General features: G+C 40.3%; 1 protein-coding gene across 2 annotated transcripts in view; it reads left to right on the top strand.

Moving 5' to 3' along the window:
* PPM1H (protein phosphatase, Mg2+/Mn2+ dependent 1H) overlaps positions 1 to 16305 on the top strand; it is a 133164-nt gene that overhangs the window by 50963 nt on the left and 65896 nt on the right. For both annotated transcript variants that reach the window (XM_031589533.2, XM_031589532.2), the window contains exon 2: positions 9855 to 10017. In XM_031589533.2, the coding sequence (XP_031445393.2) occupies positions 9855 to 10017 (163 nt within the window). The remainder of the gene's footprint in view (positions 1 to 9854; positions 10018 to 16305) is intronic.

Here is a 16305-nt window from a genome sequence, read left to right as displayed (position 1 = left end):
ATTTGGGTTTTGTAAAACAAAATGTTTGCTGCCCAGGTGTACCTGCAGGCAGCACAATGGCATGTGGAGGTTTGATTTCATCAGAAAAGCCAAGAGAGGCGATGTGTGTGACAGTGCACCTTTCCACCTTTGCCTAACAGGTTGGCTCCCCTGCTAACTGGTGGAATTAACTGTTGCATTCTGCAGGGTTTTCTTTCTAGTTCTCATACCTTTGTTTGGTGTTTATTTGCAGTCTTGTCAGAAGGTTAGTAAATTCCTCTTGAACTTCCAGTTTCAGTTGCTGTGTATTTCATTGTTTGTGCAACTATAATTATAATTTTTGAGAACAAGTTGTTCCTTGGAGTAGCAATGTACAAGGGCACACTAATATTTTATTATTTCCTGATAGATGTTTTTACAGATCTTGACAAGACTTCTATTTCGCAGTGGCTTGAGAAGAATGGGAAGGGCTACATACAAGTTACAGTATGCATGAGTTCTGGTAGCAACTTTATACCTGTTGTAGGACCTTAACCTCCCTGTGCCTCCTTTACTCTTGGCTGGGGGTACATCTGTTCATCCTGCTACCCAATCCAATAAGGGCAGGAGCAGTTTGGAGAAACACCTTACACTGAGGTTTGGCCCTGGTTTCCACGCAGAGCTCACATCTGTGCCCTTTGAGGCACAGAGGGGACAGGTCACAGCACTTCCCTAAGAAATGTGATAGCATATCATTGTAATAGGTGGCATGCCAGCTGCAGAGCTTGGATACCTCCCCTCTGGGTAATAAGAGTGTATTGGGCTGGAATGGACAGCCCTGTCTCCAAGCCATATATATTCACTGAATGGCTCATTGCTGCATGCTTGCTCTTGAGTAGTAGTTGCACATTCTGCTATGATTCTTCTTTTTATTGTTACTAATTTTAACACTGTGTGTATGAGTATATTAAAAGAAAATTTATAAAAATACTATAGTATTTTCTAATCCTGTTTCACATTAAATACTGACAATTTTTTTAAAACCTTAAAGTTAGAAATGCTGATTTTGGAATTATCTGTTACTCCCAAGCAGAGTGAATGAACACTATGTGAATGTTTTGATAGATGATCAAAATCTATCAAGATTAAGGTAGCTGGCATTGTTCTGCAGCTTCTTTTTAGGTTCAAGTTGCTGATATTTTTGTCTTCTATTTAGCTTATATTTTAAAGACTTCAAAGAAAAAAAGGCTTCTAGAAAAGTAATTTTAATACTGGATGTAAAAGATTGAGTTTTGAGGCATGCTTCTATGGCAAAAAAATCATTGTATTTGTTTTTCACCTGGTCACTTGCTGCAGATCTGCTATTTAATGATCTCCAGAGTAAAACTGATGGTTATAAAAACTTCAGCAGCAGAATATGTCTTCTCTAAGCTATTCTTAAAATTACCAATGTAAGAATGTCTTTGAGTTCATTTTTTACTTATGGATTCTTGGTAACGAAGCTGTACATTATCTTCTCTTTTTTTTCTTGCCTTGCATTTGTGTGCTTGCATATGTACATAATTTGCTATAATATCTTTTAAAGAATAAATTAGTAAATTGACATCTTTCAGGTTATAGGACTTCACAATACCTGCTGTAGTAGAGGGTTATTGTGAATAAAGCATTAGTACTTATCTCTGGAAATGTGTATGCTTTCTGTCACACTTGCCAAGATTAGCTTGGGGCTAATTTAAGTTGACAGCTGTATAAAAGGGATTATTACTGCCATCACCAAACTGTTGCCATTAATTTTCACACATGCTAAATAGGAAAGATAATTTTTTTTGAAGCTTAGGCCAGTTTTGCATAAACCATTTATCATGATTTCTCTTAACCCTGAAAGAGCTGAGATGGTGCTCTACAGCATCATAGTCCAGTGTTTTCAGATTTACTTTAAATGCTTAACTTGCTTCAGTAGAAATATGAGGAGAGCTTTATTTGCATATAACTGGCATTAACTTCACTTAACTGGGAAGAAAGGGTTTGTTTTGGCTATGCTTTCAAAAGTAAAACTCTGGGAAATAAAATTGCAAGAAAAAAAAAAAGAGGCATCTTGTTTTCTCCAAGCATACTAGACATGGGCAAACATTCACTTATGAGTTTACAATAAAATTAAAATATTTTGAGTTCAAATTGAGCATTTGTTTGCATGTTCTGTTTGTGGGTGGTGGTTGTTTTAGTAGTAGCAGTGTTGAACTTGTAGGCAAAGTGAGAATATGTGAGGCCTGGAGGGCCCTTGCTGTTGGGGTTAGAGGCAGGCTGCTGTCCCTGCATCAATTTAATCAGTGGTTGTCTATTTTTCTTGTAACTAAGGTGGGACAAGTAGACCCTCTGCGCAAACATTCTTTCTTATATCCCCTTATAAGGGGATTCTGTGCTTAAATTTATCCTCAATCTCATGTGCATAAGACTTGTACAGCTGGTGGGAATAGATCTGGGGTAGCTGCTATTTCCCTCCATTAGAGTGAAGGGAAGAATGAGGTTCCTCATTTCCGCATGAGCTGGAAGACTGAACCAAAGAGGTTTCTCATGAAAAACCACTATCCACATACATGATTCTCAATGTGCAGCCAAAAGCCAAGTGTTGCTTATAAGAGAACTCTGGTCTCTGGTCTATCACCCTTCAAGGCTTACAGCTGAAGACACTTTTCTTTTTTTTTTTTCTTTTTTTCTTTTTTTTCTGTAAGGGTGGTTAAACTGTGGCACATTTCCATGAGAGGTAGTGAAGACTCCATCTGTGAAGATATCTGAAACCCAGCTGGCATGGTCCTGGGCATCCTGTTCTAGGTGACCCTGTTTGAGCAGGGGGTGAACCGTCTGATCTCAGTATCATCTCACATCAGTCTCAGCCCTTCCATGATTCTGTTTCAAGAGTTGTCAGTCTTAATGGGTAAAATGGAGCCAAAGGGCAATTCTGAGACTGATGAACTGTGCTGATGTATATTCCTATATAAAGGTTCCTTTTTGTGTGTTTTGTTGTTCAGTGTTTTCACGTCTGATTTGAAGCTCTGACGTCACGATAGCCAAAGCTGATGGGCATTTTTTTTGTCCTTCTAAATAGCAGCAAAAAAAAAAATAAAATCCAGTAATGCATAAAATCTGAAGGTTTTTGTGCAGATATGTTTGCCTGCAGACCAACTTCACCAGACTATGTTATTCAGATAAGAAATATCCATGAAGAACTTTGAGAGTAACTTCTTTCTATATACCTTTCAGATACATATTTACCCAAATTAACCTACTGAGGAAGAAAGAAAAAGGTAACAGTGCAACATGTTAGTGGAAACTGGGCTACAAGGAGCCTGGTCAACTCTTAGTTGTTTTCTGTCAGTTTCACTGTGCTTTCTGGGAAGTAAATGGTGGTTGTCTGCTGCAGCATCGAGTTCATCTTTGCTCTGGCAGCCTCTTATTATCCAGTGCTGATAGCCAGGAAAGAAGGAGCGAGGAAGGAATATTGGGCATTTATATTTCCAGCCATGACTGGGATTGCTCAGCCCTGAGGTGAGATCACAACCACATTTGCATCCCACCAGACTGGCTCAGCATCTGCTGAAGGCTCTCCGTCTGTTGCTGAACGGATGCAGTTAACTGCATCCTAATCACTGACAGAGCTGCTGCTTATCACTTTTTGTTTAGTGATCATGGGTTTTTGCTCCATCACTATGACCCAATACTGCCTTGGTGCTTGCAGTTGCTTTGTATTTTGGGTTTTATGGAAAGTGTAACTGAATAGTGTGCCACTAGTGCTATACCAGTTTGTGCTCATTTATACTGAAATTGTTTTTGGAAATTCTTAAAACTTCTTTTTTGCATTGTTTTTGGCTGCTTTAATGTATTTTAATCTTAAATCATATTCCACTGTGGGGTCCTGCCTATTTTAATCCTATATTTAGTCCAGATTGGCTTGGTAGATGTGATAGCTTCTAGCTAGTTCATAAAATGGAGTTGGCCCTGTATACCTGTATGATTATTGACATGAGAAGCCATATTTTCTCACTGGGGCATCGTAAGACTCGTCTTCTTCAGCTCAGCATTCACTTCCAACTTGTTTAAGGAAATGAAGATTTTAAACAGCCCAATGGATTCAAAGAAACAATTCAGGAATGGCTTCAATTTCTGCCCATAGCAGGCAATATTAGTCGGTATTTTGATTTTTATGTGAGCATTATCACAGTTACAGTAATGAATGAATGAAATTGTTTAGTCTGTTTCTAAAGCTTCCTTTCATCTGTGGGAGAATTCAAACAGATAGGATGAAATCTCTTTCAAGTCGATTCCCAGTGCAGAAATAAATCTTGTGTGGGTGAAGGGGGAGAAACAGCCACCTACCTGGGAATCTAAGACTGTAAATGAGATATCACAGAAAAAGGCAGTGGCATCCACTCGAATGCTAATTCACTAGAGGCGAGGAGAAAGGGGGGAGGAAAAAGGGAGGTGGAGTTGGAGAGTGGAGGAGAGAAAAGACAGCAAAATGGTTATGAAAATGTGTTCTTTTATGGTATCTTCAAAAATCCTCATTCTGGTGAAATGACAGTGGTTGAAACTATACAGCAAAACTGGGGGAACATTGTCTGCTATTTACAGTATGGTATTAATTAATCTGTGCTATTTCTGTACCATTGGTTAGGTTGGATGTAAGCTGCTGTCACACTGATGGTGACAGCGTGGAGTAAGTCCCCAGCTGCAGTGAGGAAGGAGGCTAGAGCTCTTGTCAGGCGCTGGCTGGTGGGGGATAGGATGGGGTGTTACAGATTTCTTCTGTGTCTTGTTTAAAGCTTAAGTTTCTGTTGCTTTATCAGAAGTGTTGGACCCTTGCAGATTGGTTTTATGTCCTTTCCACTTGATCTCTTCTTTGCTTTCAGCTTCCTACCTGCAGATGCCACCTCGTCAGTGAGAAATGCATGTTGTTGAATCATCAGGTCCCCAGCTGTGGGTTTTATTTCTGAGCAGGGGCATTCAGTATATGTGCAGCCAATTTCCACGTTTTTCCTGGTGCAAGAACAGATCTTGGAGTTCTAATAGCTCTTAGATTTCAAAAAGCGTTTTTGTGCGCATTGCTATAGCTATGCATCATTTAGCATTTCTGCTAACTCTTCACCTTTCCAGTAACTTTCGTCAAGATGTGAAATAAAAAACCTTGCAAGATTTCTGAGATTACAAAAACAAAGTAACTGGACTACTCACTTTTCTATAGTTTGACAACTGGACTAGAGTAAAACACTCCTACAGCATGGCTTAGGAGTTTTGCTAGAGTAAATACAACTGAATGCATTCTTAACAAGTATGGTTTAGATAGGAGTAAAACAGCTGAAGACAGTCCAGAAAGTAGTTGTATTGATATAGAGTGCCGAATGGGAATACTTCAGAAGACTTGACAGTTGTATGTTGTTATTATTTTTATGTCAGGAACCAGTTTTGGAAAGCTATTCTGAGCTTATTCAACTCAACTGTTTTTGTTCTTTTAAGACAAATTTAGGATTTTTTGTGATCAGTGGCATCATCAAGAGGATTTGGAGCCCTGCTGAATGAATGAAGAATAGAAGCACAGTGTGACCTACATCTTTGTTCAGTTAGATGCCACTTGGGGTCTTGTGAGATACCGGCAGAATGCTAATTGTGAGTCAGTCAAACAGTCTGGCTCATATCTGGAGGATTTGCTTTCAGTTGAGGGCATGCCAGAGATTAGTTTGTAAAGTACTGAAGTGTCTGTCGAGGTTGACACAAGTACCTCTGTGTCCTGGTTTCGGCTGAGACAGCGTTAATAGCACACCGATGCTTGGGTTGTTGCTGAGTGATGAGAGCACACCTGCCAGCCTGCTGGCATGGGGGAGAGCCACTGTCTTCACAGCGTGGCAACAAGGGACAGGGCAGAGCCAGGGCTGCTGGCCTGAATTAGGGGAAGGGTTATTCTGTACCACATGGCATTGTGCTGTGGGGAGTTGGCCAGGGGGCAGCTACTGGTAGGGCATTGACCGGGCAGCAGTCAGCGGGTGGTGAGACGTATTGTTGACAGTGGGGTAATTGCATTATGGATGGGCATACGTATTGGTTATCACTGTATTTTTTTTTGTTTCCATTTTCCTTTTCTGTCTTACTAAATAGTTTTTATCTCAATCCACAAGTTCTACTTTGTTTCCAGTGCTCTCCCTCATTCCATTTGTGGGGAGGGGCGGTGAGCGAACGGCGGTGTGAAGCTGGGCTGCTGCTGGGATGAACCACAAAACCATAAAATCCCACCACCTTACTGTGTGTGCAGGCTTCACAAGGCTCCTGTTTGCAAAATGGGATGTATTTTTCCACTACTGTACAATAGGCTAAACCTTCGGATTGTCTATTTATTACAGAGTAATGCGTGTTAGACACCGTAGAGGCAGCCAATACTCTAATCTGATCCAAATTAGGTATGCTATTTGGATTGCACTTCATAAAAGATTGGATAACTCCAATGAATAATGTGGGGGAGGAGGAAAGGAGATGATGCTTATGAACAGGTCTAACTAAACAGTTCTTTGAGGAAATGTAATGAGGAGAGAAGGGAAAAAAATTCCTTGAAAACATGTGTCTGAATAAAAGGTAGAGAATTATAGGCCTCTATCCTTTTTCCCCTCCCCTTTCACTCCAGCGTTTCTTCTTATCTGCGTCCATGATATAATGGAAGTGAGGAAGTGAGGGCAAATGCATGGTCAGAGGTTTGTGTTGGCAGGGTATTTCTTTTATCAAGCGTGAGAAGGTAATGCTTTATCTCATTTTGTTCACTTTAATGGAGATAAATAATATCGTTCTGGGGAGTGGACAGAAAGATGAATATGAAAAGGAACTGGAAAGCTTAGGAAGTTGAAGCAGTTCCTCTACTGACAAAGGGGGATGGCAAGTTTTCTATAAAAAAAAATTCAGAAGTCTAATTAAGAGCTTTTTTTTTTTTTTTCTTTTTTTAAGAGATATAAACATCTTGTTAGTTCTGCTTTGTTATTTGTATAAGTAATTTGGCTGTGGGGTTTGTCTTGCTAAGTTAGTCTGAAAGAGCAAGGAGCAAAGACAACAGTGAAAACAGTGTTGGAAAGCTGGTAGAAAGAAGTGCCTCGAGAAGGGGTTTAAGAAGCAGCACAGAGAAAAGGACTTCAAAAGACAGTTATTTCAGAACTTGGGGTGTGAGATGGGATGTGAGGGCAAAGAAGCACCCATTTCAGCAGAAGGGAACTGTTTGGTATCTAGACCCTGCATGACTTGTGGTGCCTGTAAGCGCTCTTTTGACTGGATCATGATTAGTTTGAGTCTTCGCTAAGATTTTCAATATATGTATATATTTCTGATGGAGAAAAATTCCCACTGGAACTGTGGGAGGGAACATGTCTTTTACAGCCCCATCTCTTGCTACAATATACTGACACAGCAATCCCCTTGTCTTGTTGGTATTCAGTCTTCCCAGGTTCCCTTTGTCCATAGCCTGTCATAGGAGGTGCTTGTTGCACAGCTCAGCTGCCAGGTGTTTCACAGCAGCTGCCTGCCAGGCTCTCTTGTCAGATCTCTGTGTTCTCAGAACCTTTCTCATGTATTCAGCAACTTGACAAATTTTCTTGGTAGGAGCTTTCTAAAACGATACCATATTGTGCATAACTTAACATGCTGTTGAACATCAGAATATCTCCTGCTTTACAAGTCCCTGAAGCATTGCCAAGCTCAGAAACCAGAGCAGCTCTAACAGGAAGCAATAAGGAATGTAGTGGTTTTTGTAAGGAGCAGCTCTTGTCTCTATTTGGTTTTTTTATTTGTTTTTGTTTTGTTTTGTTTTGTTTTGTTTTTCCATGGGATTGAAATGAAAACAGCTACCAACATCAGCAAGAAGACTAAGCAGCTGAACTGAGTATTTGTTAGTTCCCAATGTGATCAAACTGTGCTGACCGTGCTGTTGCAATACTTTAATTATGCTGGTAGCCTTTCAAACTAAAGAAGTGTTGGTATTTGTTTTTATTTCTCTTTCTGATTGTATGTTAAGTTTTCAAGCTAGAAGTTTATTCTGTTAGTATTTTATCTACAGGTGTTCAAATGCTGGGCTCTGTAGAGGGCGAGTGCTTAAGCTGCTCACAGGCACCTTGCAACTACGTGCTCCTTAATCTGTGCTTTGTATGTGTTTCACAAAATGATTTTATCCACAGTTGATGTTTCTTTACAAGAAATATTTGCAAACAGCTGGTGGTATCATGCATACCAATGTTCACAGCAAATAAAAGCCCTCTCCTGTCAGACTGCAGTGCGTGATGTTCATCAGCACCGCAATGAAGCTTAGTTTCTGGAAGTAGTTAATTGTAGTGGACGTACATATGAAGTATGAACATGTTTTTTCTCTTTGGAGGAAGAAGTACTCATTTGCATGTCACAGTGTCATGTTGCTCTTAAAAAATCAAAAGAATATTTTATCTTTAAGCAAGGATGACACAGAATCACATTTTCCCAAGAACAGGCAGGCTGATGCTGAGTCCCCTGCAGGCCTGCCTTCAGTTTTTGTTTTCTTTTCTTCCCAACAGCCTCTATCAATGCTTTTTGTTATGTAAAATTTTACTGTAATCAAAACATTAAAGATCAGGTATGTCTTGAACTTGCCATCAGGATTATGACATGCCTTCAAGCTGTTTTGCTTTCTGGGGAAGCAGTGGTTGTTTTGAAGGATATTTTGTACCTGATATGAAATTGCTTATCCAGCGGTGGAAACACTGCTGCTAACAAGAGATATCTTGTAGCCTCAAGCCTCACAGTGAAGAGGAGTGGTTAGGCAGCATCTGTGGACAAAGACACACTTGTGTGAGTTGTAAGAACTGGTCCCAGCCTGCATGGGTTCTCCCTGTGTGAAGCCCAGACTGCCGAAGTGCACGTCTTGCTGAGCACGGTGCTGACTGTTGCAAAGTTGGTTGGGCTTTGTAAGATTCTCAGGCAGAAGTGGGAAATGTACTCAAATATGGTAATTCTGAGACAGGTGGTAGTAACAGCAGTACCGTGGGTCGCTGTTTTAGACTCTGCTTAGGAGTCTGAAATGGTGGTGGCTTCTACTTCATAGTATTGAATGGAGGTGAGCGAGCAGCCATGGTGCAAGCCTTAGGATATCTCTGGCTGTGCAGAACAGAACTGAGCTCTTGTGCTTGTTTCTGCATGCCTGAAGCTTTTGGTGCAAATCAACTGCTCTCTAAGTTGCAACTGGGGCAGAGGTGTGAAGATTTACTTTTTTGTTGTTTTGTTTTGATTTTGAAGATATCCTACAATGCATCTTTCCACGTTACTATGGTGCAACTTGCCTTTTACAATACAAAGCAAAGTCTGTTCTTTAAACAGATTAACAGCAGTTTCATTTTTTTTGTGTGTGTCTTTAGCACTAACAACTTTTAGATTTAGAGCCAATATTTTATTTGTGCAAGACTCAGAACTCGACAAAACACACACCCTTAGCCAACAGATTCATTATTTACCATAGCAGGCATTGCTATAGAAAAGCAACTGAGGATCTCATGTTTCAGAAGAAGGTATAAATGTTATCAGACATAACCATCAAATACTCTTTTTATGGAAAATTGTGTCATGCCTAAGGGTAAACATGCTTGTGATTCTATTGGTTCTAACTCACAGTTGTGTGAGAAATTCTTGTTATGCTAAGTGTAGGTGTATGGAAATAAGCAAACGTAAATCTGTGTGTTTACATGTTTGTCCAAAAGTCAAGCATTATAATTCAGTTGGCATTTGTTATACTTCTGGGTTATGGTTCTGTATGTCTCTTGAGTCATGTATGTGGTACTGGTGAAGGCTTCTGTGTTTTGCTAACTTGGACGTGTCCTGTGTTTTCTTTTTTGATCTTCCACCTGCCCCCTTAGAGTAATAAATGCTGGGAAGAGCACACACAATGAAGATCAAGCCAGCTGTGAAGTCCTCTTTGTCAAGAAGAAAACTGGAGGTGCTAATTCTACACCAAACAAGAACTCAAAACGGAGATCATCACTCCCAAATGGAGAAGGTCTGCAGCTGAAAGACAATTCGGTAAGACTTCTGAATCTTGTCAGTAGAAAAGTGTGAAAGAAATATAAAAGAATGTGATGTTATGACAATGACAGAAGAACTCTAAATGTTTCATGCATTCCCAGTTATGTCCTATTAACTACCTTTGCATAAATACAGAATGCTTAGCTTAGCTACATTTTTCTTAGCTTTACTATTTCATTTTTAATTCCTTGCATTGAAAAATGCTGTTTATATCTAAGACATTTTTGTTCAAATATTCAGAGGAGAGTTCTCGCATTTTCCTTTTCATTTCTGAAAACATAATCATGAGAAATTTACTGCTTCAGAGTATTCAGAGTACTGTGAGATTAATGGCTGTGTTTAAGTTATCCAGTGAAGGTCACTGCAAGGATAACAGCATTGCTGTTTGTTTAGTCACACAATTTTATGAAATGTTGGACTCTTCCTTTGGATTCTACTTACTGAAGCAGTATTGCTTATCACAAACTTGGTTTATATAGATAGGTTAAGGTCCTCCAGCACCCTGAATTCAGTGATCACTTACTGTATCTCTATCTAGGGAGAATGATGTATGCCATGTATGCTCTGTTAGAATCATCTTCTGTTCATCTGTTTTGTTTCTTGACTAATTATTTCATCTGTTCTTTTAAGTATGGGCTCAGGTTCCAGGAATGTTTCATACTGTGTATTAAATTCAGACATTTAGCTCTCTCAAAATGCCCTGTCTGGGTGTTGAAGATGAACAGTGTGAATAACCATACATTCTCTCTGCTGTTAGGAGAACACAACTTCTCCCTAAGTACTAACTAGTCCTTCACTGTTCTATAAATACATCTGTTTGTTTTTTTTTCCTCTTTTCTACTTTTTTTTTTTACTTTTTTTTTTTTTTTTTTTTTTTTTTAACTAGGTTGTGATTACTTCAGTCTGTCTCCCAAAACCCCATGGCTCAGTGCACCTGATGTCTGCAGAGGTCACTGACTGGTCCTGAGGACCAAGTACTACTTATCTTCCTCACCTCTGGCTCCCTTTGCTCTGCTTCATAGTTCCCTATTGCTGTAGCATCTTCAGACCCCTGTTTGCAAATAGCCTTGCCCTTTCCTTTTTCAAGTCTTTCTTAAAATAATTTGTACCAGTTCCTTGTGCTTATATTCCCCATTGCCTTCAGACTGTCACAATTTTTTTACACTCTCCAGGATAAAGAATTGTTCCCTGTACTTGTTTAGATTAAGGAGTTTTGTATACACACAAGCCAAGCAAAATAGAATTTGTTTTAATAGTCTATTTAAAAAAAAAAGTCTGTCTGAGACCATCTAGCTGCCTGCTGTTGATTTACACAAGTGCTTGGTTCTGTGAGTGTATTTAATTTTTGTATGCACTGATTATTTTTAGTGAAGCACATATCTGTCCACAGTACTTGCATGTGTATATAAAATACACAAAAATAAGCAACGACATGCTTTGTCCATGCAATGGGTGTGTTTGACACCAAAGGTACTGCTGTCATGCACATAGCGTACTGCAAGGACCCTGAAACAGATACCAACTTGTGTAGGCACATTTTGGTACTGTGTAGGGATGCTAACTCTGCTTTGATATCCCATTTAAGCTCTAGGTCTAGCCTGTGGGAAAACAGATCAGGTGCCTCTGTGTCCCTGGTGCAGATGGGTGTAACAGTACTGAATTTACCTCTGTTTTCATATTCTGGGAGTGTGCACGGGACACTGAAAGGTTCACGATGATGTTTCCCATGTCCAGTTAATTTTCAGTTTTGAGTACTATCAGATGCTTCCCAGGAGAGCAAAGGCACACTGTATTGTATACACCTTACTGCTCGGTTAATCATCTTCCCCAGAAGGTACTCTTTTCCAAACATTATGTACTTAGTGTGTGTAGATTGCATTAAGAATACAGGACCATGAAACTTCATTATCAGAAAGATGTCTTAATTAGCCTTGATGTTACATAACATTGCAGACACCATACAGTTACAATACAATAGTGATAGGGTCTATAAACTGATTGCATATTTTTGTAAGCTATTTTTTTTGTTTTTTTAAATCATTTGAATTGTCATTGGGACAACTGGATATTAGATGAGACTGTGTTGTGTGAAATAGCTCAGACTTTTCTGACTTCTTCTTTTTTAGTGTGTTTCCTACTTTGATTCTGTATCTTTTATCTCCACTTCCTTTCAAGTTTCTTATGAGAAATCTTTTTATGCCAGATCTTCTTTACTTTCCTCTATTTCTAACATACTTTGACCAGAAGAGAGACTGAACTGAGAAGCCAAGTGATCTGTATAATATAGTACCATTTCCATGCTACTTGTTACCTTGTTTTTTCTCTTCTTATCAACAAATTTACTTCTGTTTTTTATGTGACTCTTGAAGGTGCTGTAGCACTCATTATTTAGCTGTGTAAAGCCTGTTCTACTATGTTATTAGACCACAGCTTCTGAATTTAAATTTGTTATGTATTTTCCCAAAACAAGCAGCATATTCCTGGAGAAAGTTTTCTACTAGAGGGCAGTCTTACACTAGCAATTAGATTTTTTCCTCTATATATCTTTTGCTGCTTGAAGATACTGAAAAGGGGGAGGGAGGGGAATAGTACACATTATTTTGAATTATTTTATTTTATTTTTGTATTTTAATATTGACATTGAATATTGTACTTTTCCCTCACATAGCATTGTTAGCATTGGAAGCGAATACTTTTAAAAAATGTCTGAGTCAGTGCTAAATGTAATGAGTTAAATCTGTATCAAAAAGATAGGACCATAAGGGTTAGAAAGGACCTCTGGGAATCAAGTCCAGCCTCCTGTATAAATATAGCCTTGAGACACTCCACTGCATAGTGTAATATCATCCTAGCAAGTGTATATTAAGAAAGCCAGGGGATGAATCCTGTAGGAGCCTCATGGGGACATCACATCCCACTGTAACACATGAAATCCTCTCTGAGTACAGAAGCACTTTGTAGAAATACTGGATGAAGAAGAGATGAGGGAAGTGATTTACTGAGTATTCGTCTGAAGAGGAGAGAGATTTCTTCAGTTTTTGCTTTGTTTTTTTAAAGTATTGTGCATGAGGAAAATGCAGTCTGAAACTTGGCGTCTCTTCATTTAACTCAATCTGCTTCATTTTCCTTAGATTTTAGCTTTTTTCCACTGAATGTTTGAGAAGGCCTTATGCCATCTTTGTTTTGCCCTGGTTTTTGGAAGTACATGAAACTGAGATAGCCGCTGCATCTGAGGTTGTGTGCTTAATGTTATTTCACACTGACTCCACCACTGCAGCCTTGCAGTTAGCAGTGCAGCTCAAGGGAGCAGTGCAAAGCCATGCTGATGTACTGAGCCTGTGTGGCAAGGTTTTGATAGTAGGGTATCTACAGAGGTGAGCTGAGCCTGGCAACTCTGCTAAGTGCCATGTAAGATCAGAGCCAGCTACTGCTGCTCCAACACAGACCTGCCCCTGGGTGGAGCTGAGCTGTGAGCAACGCTGCGTGTGCTCCAGGAGAACATATTTAAGAAAGGGAAAAACTACTGTGCAGAAGCAGCTGGGAGAGAGGAGAGGGAACACTGTGAGAGGAGGAACAGCTCTGCAAGCATCAAGGTCAGTGCAGAGGGAGGGTGTAAGGTCCTCTAGGCACGGAGTGGAAACTCCCTGCAGCCCAGGAGAATCATAGAATCATTTGAGTTGAAAAGGACCTTGAAAGACCATCTAGTCCAACTGCCTTGCAATGAATAGGGTCACCTGCTGCTAGATCAGGTTGCTCAGAGCCCCATCCAACCTGACCTTGAACGTCCCTGGGGACAGGGCATCCACCACATCTCTGAGCAACCTGTTCCACTGCCTCACCACCCTCACTGTAAAAAAGTTTTTCCTTATATCCAGTCTAAATCTCCCCTTTAAGGAAAGGCCTGTGGTGGAGCAGGCTGCTCCCCTGCAGCCCGCGGGCACCACGTAGAGCAGATCTCCATGTGCAGCCATGGAGGAGCCCATAATGCAGCAGTGGATGAGGCCTGAAGGCCACAGCCCATGGATAACTGCATGAGCAGCCCCGGGCTGGAGCTGCAGCACATGAAGAGGAGCTTGTAATGGGGAAGGAGGGCCAGGTTAGCTGCTGCATGTGGGGACAGAGCTGAAGCAGTTCCTGAATGGTCGGCCCTGTGGTATGGGTCCATTGTGAAGCAGTGCTTGGAGAGCTGCAGCCTGTGGGAAACCCACACAGAATCAGTTTGGGAAGGATGGCATCCTGTAGGAGGAGTCCATGTGGAGCAGGGGCAGAGTGACCATGGAGGAGCAGCAGAGACAAGATTATGGGCTGACTTGAGGGAAGGCCCCCATTCTCCTGCGCTGCCTTGAAGGGAGTAGGTAGAAGGGGGTGAATGGTGTGGGAAGATGTTTCTAGTTTGGCTTCAGTTTCTCAATGATCTAGACTGTTATTATTGGTGATAAATTACATTAATATCTCTTATGCTGAATCTGTTTTGCCTGTGACAGTACTTGGTGAGTGATCTCCCTGCACTTATCTCAATCCTTAATCCCTTTTTCATCATATTTTCTCCCCATCTTCCTTTGAGAAAGGGGAATGAGAGCTCTCTCCCTTATGGTAATGCACTTAGCTGTGCATTGGAGTGAAACCTCTACAGCCAAGCTTTGCCTCACCACAGTTGCACCTGGGGAGAGATGTTTCACAGAAGTGATGCGTGGCCCGCACCCCATCCCACTCTCAGCACAATTCTGTCCCATTGCCACATGGGCTGCAGACAGGTGGTCCCGTGGGACCCCTCGATCCTCCTGCTTCCATGTTGGCAGTGCCTGCCCACATAGCTGAAGTTACCCCTCTAACTGAGGGGTAACATGATGGTGAACACCGAAGGCCATCAGTGAGTGGAACTCCAGTCATGCAGCAGGGGATTGTCATAGTGACAGTCAGGACTTAATGTCACACAATGTCATGCATTATTAATTGTCATTGTACCCTGGAGATACATAATTAATAGTTCTGCAGTTTTCTTCATGTCACAAAGATGGGGAGAAGTATTTGTTTTGTACAACAGAAGGCTAATTCTCTGCTATATGTAGCTGAACACACTGCTGGTGCCACAAGGAGGTTTTTAACTGAGGATAGTGTGGCAACTGCTCACACAGTTCAGACTGTATTAGAACCCAGTACTCACTCTTAACCTTTTCTATGCATAGTTCATATTTTGTACAATAGTAGTTGAGTGGATTATGGGTTGTTTTTTTTTTTGTTTGTTTGTTTGTTTCCCAGAATCTTGTGTGGCAACATATTTCATTTGCCTGTTTTGAATTAGTTGAATAAAAAATCTCTGAAGGTTTAAAGTGTGGAACCACTGTCTAGCTTACCTGGAAACTGTCTGAAATTGATTGCTATTTATGACTAACAGTGCCCTGCTTTTTCTATATCCAAGCTCCAATTATTTGTACGTATGCATTTTCTGTTGTGATTTCTCATCCGTTACTTGACCCAAAACTTTGCATGTCTTAATTATGTTTTACAATTACAAAACCCAGGAGCCTCTTGAGCCTTCCTGAATGCAAAGTCAGCAGTTGAGGGGTCTGAGGCTTATTAAATTTCCTAGTGCATATGGGAAACGAATTGGAAGGATAATGCAGTGAAGGATCTGCTTTCTCTTGATGTATTTGATAGCTATTCAGAATGTTGAATCTGACTGTTTAGAAAGAAAACCTAAACTAGATCAGGATGTGTTAACTGGACATATTCCCAATTGAGGGCTCTGTCCACTTTCATTTGTGAAAAGAGATTCATAAAGAAAGAATACCAACCAGTTAGTGGAAATCAGTGTCTCATAGTTTGAAGTACAGTAATATCTTTGTGTTGGAAAGAAGTTCCAAGCTTCTCAAACGTGACAGATGGAGAACAACTCTGCATATGCACACCAAAATAGGTAATTGTGTGGTGGCTACAGAGGGCATCTCAGCTATGGGAGAAAAACGAGGATCCTTTTGTGCCTTTTAACTTAACTGCTAGCCCTTATTCATTCTGAGTTTCTGCCTTATTTACACTGTATATTTAGTTCTAATCAAATTGGTATGGGTTTTGGAGAATTCAGGCTTTTCAAACAAAGTAGTTGTTTTTATTTTCAGGGTTTGGAAAAGAAGCTTTATTTCTGCTTCTTTATTTAGACAACTAATATTTTATTCATGGTTGTACTCTTGATTAGTTCAGAAGTTAATCAGGCTTCACAGAAATACATATAGGTCTGTGGAGACTAACATTTGTTACAATAATGCCTGCAGATCCCACCAGTTAAGA

The sequence above is a fragment of the Phasianus colchicus genome, chromosome 1 (genome assembly GCF_987193195.1).
Source record: "Phasianus colchicus chromosome 1, bPhaCol1.hap1.1, whole genome shotgun sequence".
NCBI classification, from domain to species: Eukaryota; Metazoa; Chordata; class Aves; order Galliformes; family Phasianidae; genus Phasianus; species Phasianus colchicus.
Note: the sequence above shows the minus strand (reverse complement) of the source record. Positions and strands in the feature narration are given on the sequence as shown.